At 39.7% G+C, this 6,278-nt stretch overlaps 1 protein-coding gene across 1 annotated transcript in view; it reads right to left on the bottom strand.

Moving 5' to 3' along the window:
- Positions 1 to 630: 630 nt before the first annotated feature.
- The window catches only part of SPG11 (SPG11 vesicle trafficking associated, spatacsin), a 35,209-nt gene continuing 29,561 nt past the window's right edge, over positions 631 to 6,278 (bottom strand). Inside the window, exons 34-40 of the mRNA XM_069798720.1 lie at positions 5,338 to 5,471; positions 4,518 to 4,625; positions 3,753 to 3,921; positions 2,870 to 2,958; positions 2,202 to 2,357; positions 1,455 to 1,606; positions 631 to 1,050 (exon numbers count right to left, since the gene is read on the bottom strand). Coding sequence (XP_069654821.1) covers positions 870 to 1,050; positions 1,455 to 1,606; positions 2,202 to 2,357; positions 2,870 to 2,958; positions 3,753 to 3,921; positions 4,518 to 4,625; positions 5,338 to 5,471 — 989 coding nt within the window. The 3' untranslated portion in view covers positions 631 to 869. The remainder of the gene's footprint in view (positions 1,051 to 1,454; positions 1,607 to 2,201; positions 2,358 to 2,869; positions 2,959 to 3,752; positions 3,922 to 4,517; positions 4,626 to 5,337; positions 5,472 to 6,278) is intronic.

The following is a 6,278-nucleotide window of genomic DNA, read 5'->3' as shown; positions in this document are numbered from 1 at the left end:
TGGACAGGAGGTGACATCTCTGGATTAGTTGGAAGCTCTGCAGGCTGCATTTATTTTGGGGAGCATACAGAATCCAAGCTGAAACTGGGTTTCTGCCTGAAGCAGTGTCCAAGTCTTATCCTCCTCCCCAGTTAAATCAACCCTGACCTTGTAAACTTGCCAAAACATTTAAGTGGCAGAATACTCTGGTTCCTGGCTCCCGACAGGGTGTTGATACCAACTGTCTGCCCAGTAGGACTGTCTAAGCATGGGAAGGAGTTAAAATTTAGTAACTGTAAGAATACATTTGTACTGGACTACTTCTTCAAGACAGTAGCAAATATAGTGTATGCTGTTTAGAGTTGTACAAGACTTTCACTTTATCAGCAAGCTAGAAAACAAAACCAGTCTAATCAGACTGGAATCAAAAAATCAATTATCCTAGTGTGTATCTGAAACTTTCAAAGGAGTTTACTAATTCTCCTGCTTATTCCATTGTCAATGTGCTGGATGTTCTGCACATTCCATTTCGGCCTTTTGTCAGTTTAGCTACAATCCCTATGGTGATCCATCATCCACTCCCCTAATTTAAAGGACTGCTGGATCACTGTGGTTCATCATCAGCTGCGCCAGTCTGAATTTGCTGGTTAGTCAAGTATTTTGTAAACAGTAAGATTTATTATACAAAACACAATTTTAGGTTAACGCAGTCTCAGCATTTTAAATATTTACAACCGCCACCAGTTTTCTGGAGTAACTTTCACATAGCAGCATATCACTGTAAGCAGGTCATTGATAAAAATATCTGTTAAAGAATCAGTACTAACCATGCAAGAAGCTGTGGCACTGGTACTTGTCAGAGCCAGTCTCTACTTCACAGAGGTTGGAGTCTAGTTTGATAACATATCATTAAGGCAACAGCCAGTCTGTGCATCCTTCAGAAGTGTATTTACCACATCGTAGAACTTGTTATCGTAAGCCAACCTGTAGTATGTGTAGATATCTTCACAGTAAGCAAGCAATTTCTTCAGATTTTTCAGAGCAGCATCAGTAGGTGGGTGTTGTTTAACTCTGAAAATAATTGTACGTATAATTGAAATAGAAAGGCTTCACAGACAATGATTATAAGATTATCTTGCTATAGACCCATAAGAACTACATTTCTTAAAAAAAGATTGTGCTCAACATGTACATTTGATTATCTTGGTTGTTTATTTTCCTCTGATTAATTTTAAAAAAGATTCGATTTGACCAGACCTAAGGCACCCTATTTATCCAGCTCAATAAAAATGGTAGATCCAGTGCTATTTCCACAATAAGCTTAAGAAACTGAACATAGATCTTGAGTCCCTTTATACTACACTTTATCACAGAAAAGGTTTTAACAGTACTAAGACTTGCATGCTATTAAACATGCAGTTGCTCCTATAAAGTAGCCTGTAGAAAAGTTCCATTTTGGTTGTAGAACTACTTACTTCTTAGCAATCTCCTCAAATATGCTAGGCTTCAGTGGTTTTTGTTGTTTAAATTCTTCTAAGTAAGTGAAGTCTCCCTTGGTGATCACTTGTTGATACAGAACTTCAGCCCAATCTGGAACAAACTCGTAAGCCTCAGCCACAATAGCCGCCTGCAGAGAGAACACATGCTGGAATTACTGAGCAGGAAGAGTTTATTCTTGCACAGAAACATTCCTATACTTAGAATACTTAAAATATTCTAGGTCTTCTGTTTGGCCCATCTCTTGATGCTGTTCTTGAGAGCAGCTGTATTACACAGAAATAAAAGGCTAACAAAGCACTGCAGATAATCTTCCTTAACCCCTAAACAAGATGTCAGGGGTGGGTGGGTGCGGTTTGTTCTCTTTAAAAAGCCCTCTTCTTACTTAGTTCCGAATTTACAAAATGATGGATGCCAATGTAGACTAGATTTCAGGGCTCCAGTGTAGATCCACAGCAGCATGAGAGCCACTGGATAGCCAAGGTCCTGGCTGTACGATGGCAGCAAGCCAGCAAGGACTGCTAAAAGCATTGGCCCACACCAGGACTGCGCTTACATTTCCAAGCTTGGTAGCGTCTGCAGCAATGTGATGGGTTAATAGTCACAGGACTTGGTGGCCACGAGGAAGAGCTGAACATTATGCTCACCAGAGCAGAGTGCTTAGGTACCTGCTGTTTAAAACAATCATTTTCAGAAAAAATAACAGATGAGGAAGCCAAGCCTACCTGATAGAATCTAGGCAAGGACATGATGGTGTCCATCAGGTTCTGTCTGTTCAGGTTGATCAGCATAGTGCTCTGAGCAGTGTTGAGAAAATGCAGCTGGAGGGTTATCAGCTTTGTTAGCCGACTGCAGCGCAACGACTGGCGGACACAGGAGTCCTATTTAATAAATCAAAAACAAATGCAAGCTTCTGAAGCATGTTTCCAGAGGAAAGTAATAAATATTCCTGAGAGCAACAGTGAGTTCGGAGTTGTCTAGTATTTCATCTTTCAGATCACTGCAGTTGATCATTGATCATATTCCATTAGTTTTAAATGAAGCTGCACTCACCACAAATACTTCCATCATAATCACACCAGTTTTTAAACACTCTTTATATTGTTCTATTCTTGCTAGTTAAGCTCATGGTCACTCCGCTAAAACTGGGGAACCTAATTGTAACCCTAGCTGTTAAAGCCTGAACAGTGTACTGCTCTCGGATACAGCAGTGTTACTGAGACTGCTGCGATACTGCTGAGCTGACAGAGCAGGAGATTCCTTTGCTCCTTGTCCACTGGGAGAGGATTCTGCACACCCTCCCTAGAGCAGCTTGCTTTGTTCTCCCAGTTCAGCTCACTCCTTATGTGCTCCCAATGCTGTACAGAAGTCATACAATTCCACCTCATTTTACCTTAGAATAACTTTCTGCTGCATCAATGAAGAGAGTCAGAGCTTTCATCAGCAGTTTCTTTAAATTTGCAACATCCTGAAGAGACTCCTCTGAAATGGGAGGGGGGGAAAAAAAAGAGTAACCAATTATTTATAAAGGTGACAAAATAAGTTCCAAAAATACCTCCTGGTACCAAGTCTGTCCCTAGTGTTGTTTCAGAAAGCAACAAAAGACTAAAAAAAAAAAAATTTGTATTACAAAAGTGCGAAGAAACAGTGATGCCTATTCAGTTAATGAGCCAAAGCTATTGCTGGAACCTAGACTGAAGAACTGAAAAGAAATCCAAGTCATACATTTGTGGTAGATCTGAGCACTGACTATTACCAGATAAACCATTTGGCACAGCTTCTGTTCTAGTTGCTGTTACGGTACTGGCTAACTGCTCCACAGTGAGATCTCTGTGTGCTCCCCAGCATTCTCCCAGCTGTATAGAACTTGCCAAGTTTAGATGTTAGAAGTTACCTTGCACAAACATAAAGACCCCAACACTTTATATATATATACTTTATATATATATACTTTATATAAAAACCACTGTGTCACATCCAATTAAAGTGAAGAAAACATGCATGTGTCTTCACCTCCTCCCATGCATGGTACCACAGGAACACTACATTATGGTAAGAGCCAAAAATCTCAATTCTTTGAAAAATACCAGAGCAGCCAGATAAACTGTTAAGTACAAGAATACCCCAAGCCTGGCAAATAGGACCCTGCTTCCAGACAGTGGAACTTTGATGGATGTTACCAGGACAACACAGGCAATCAAAGCTACAGTTACCCATAATGTCTTCCTTCTTAAACAAACTTGCTTGTATTTCTTGTTTTTGCAGTTTCCACTCACCCCATGGCTGCGATTCAATGAGTTTAAGCTGTATGCAAGCAGCAGCCTCATGATTCTCTCCAATTTCTCGACACATACTAAAGCAAAGGGCTATCATGTTGTGCTTTTCACTGTCCCCTGGACGGCAACGCTTGATGTAATCCAGCAGAGCTGTCTTCAATGTCCCGCTCTGGTCATATGAAGGAGTATCAGATCAAAATTTGATGAGCTTTTTTTTCATTCACATTTTGGTACCCAAAAGCAAATCTGTTCTGCTACAATTTTCCAAAAAGTGATCGTTCAACTTTTTGAGGTTTCTCCATACTATTTTAAAAAATAATGGCAATATTATACTTGGGCTTAACTACATTATGTCATGTAAGAAAATCCAGCATCTATGCATTTATTTACATACAAATGTCCAAACTGACATATGTTTATGACTTTATGTTACAAGAAAGCTATAAATATTTATGTTTTTTAAAAAACCATGAAACGTTAACTGGAAGTAAAACCAAAGCAGACATGAAAACTTTAAGTGATATTCCCAAGCTTGAACTTTCAATGCTGCTCTCATTGCAGCACTGAACTAATTAGAACAAACTTGTTAAACTAAAAACATAATAAAACCCAGAATTAATTTATTACTATGAAAGTTGACTGACACTTCCTACACTGCAGTAATTACAATCCCCGGATAATTCCACATTGTTGTGTAAATATCAGTTTCTGATGTACCCACACAATTCTCTGAAAGTTTTCTCCCCTTTACCCCCCTCCACCTACTGGGTCTAATTTCTTTCTCATGAGCACTTCAAAGTAGTGTTTCTCATGCAGCAGTTCAAATATGTAGGTCATTTCATTGTATCTGCCAATTCCAGTGAGAAGACGAACCTGTAGAAATAACAGTGTTAAGTATGAAGCTCAAAGTAAGCAGAAAAATCCTCTCTCTCAAAGCAGTCAGTGCTGTGGTAGGGAGAAGGCTGCGTGAGGCCAGAGTGTTTTGCTAGCTGATACAGCTACACGGCACAGTGAGTCGCATTAGGCAGGCTGATGTTCCCTTAGAGCCACAGAGGTTTTATTTTTAAACCAAGCTACTGCATCTTTTTTACTGTGAGGTGAAAGGACATAATTTTATCAAACAAAATTTGCAGTGAACCTTTTAGCAATGACACCATTATATTGGGCATGTCTCAGACTCCAGGAGTCCTTTCAAGGCAGGACTTAAAGATGCATGACAGTCCAGTAATACAAATCATCCCACTTCACCAGTAGTTGAATTACTTTGACATTCCCATTCTGATTTACTACACTGTTGCAACCTCACCATTCCACTATCTCTACCTCTGTTTTTCCAGAGAAGTCTTCTAAGAGCTTCTGTGACATAAAAATCATCACCTGCACATATCAGACCAAACCCCCACTTTTAGCTTGTAGGGACAGGCAGGACAAGACCAGTCAGCCAGAGGTGGAAGACTGGACTCCATTCCATCACCCACCTACTCCCCCTGCACTGCTCATGAGCAAAGTTATTTCCTAATGTGTACATGGAACCCTTCATACAGCATATGAATAAACAAACACACATGGCGTCAAAGACACATACCACAAGTCCGTACTCTTCATTAGGTGCCAAATGTTCATCTGTGAGAAGTCGTGCTGCTTGGAGGACTCTAGTGATTCCTTCCATGTGGCAAGTCAAACTAAAGCAATTATGGGCCAAAATCAGCAGTTCTATAACTGAAGAATAGAACAACTCAGGTATTTCAGTTAATAAGCTGAGGAAGTTAATTATTATGCGTCTCTCCAGAAGTGATGCCATTTCTGCAGAGGATACACAACCCTTCCAGTTAAATTTGTAGCAGAATTGGATTAGAAAGTTGAGCTATTATGGTTCTGTCCTATGCAATTTTAAGGAGTAACAGTTTCTGTAACAGTATGCATTCAGTCTGGCTTCTCAATCTGTGGGAAAGTCTGGGGTTTTTGGATCATTTTCTGAAACATTATTTTATTCTGCACACAAAACTTCCAACCTCCTCCACCAAAAGCTGATTGACAAACATATAATAATACATCAGCACTCCACTATGACCAGTCAGCTCCGCACTTGAAAAAGGAAGGCCACAAGTTTTGCATCTCGGTTTGAAAAATCATTCGTGAATTCTATACACTAAATAAATGAGTTAAAACAGCACATCTTAGCGTATTCCATTTTCCGTGGAAGGCCCAATCTAATACGGTAAAGCAATCACGACACAGTGGAGTCCCAGACCTTACTCTCGGCACCATGCAATTCACTTCAGAAAAGTAGTAGTATTATACAAACTGGTACACAACATATTTAAAAATGCAGATTTTTAAAAGAACACAGTTAATGTCATAAACCTATAAAACATATTTTGAAACAAACCAATTACACCTCTACCTGTAAAAAGGTACTCTAGCAGAGACTCCATTCAAAGAGAGGTAGAGTCCTCCAGCACAATTTGGTAATTCCCAACATTGTTTCCTCAGAGTCTTTTCCTTACTTTAGTCAGCCATACACGA

This window comes from Haliaeetus albicilla, chromosome 12 (genome assembly GCF_947461875.1).
Source record: "Haliaeetus albicilla chromosome 12, bHalAlb1.1, whole genome shotgun sequence".
NCBI classification, from domain to species: Eukaryota; Metazoa; Chordata; class Aves; order Accipitriformes; family Accipitridae; genus Haliaeetus; species Haliaeetus albicilla.
Note: the sequence above shows the minus strand (reverse complement) of the source record. Positions and strands in the feature narration are given on the sequence as shown.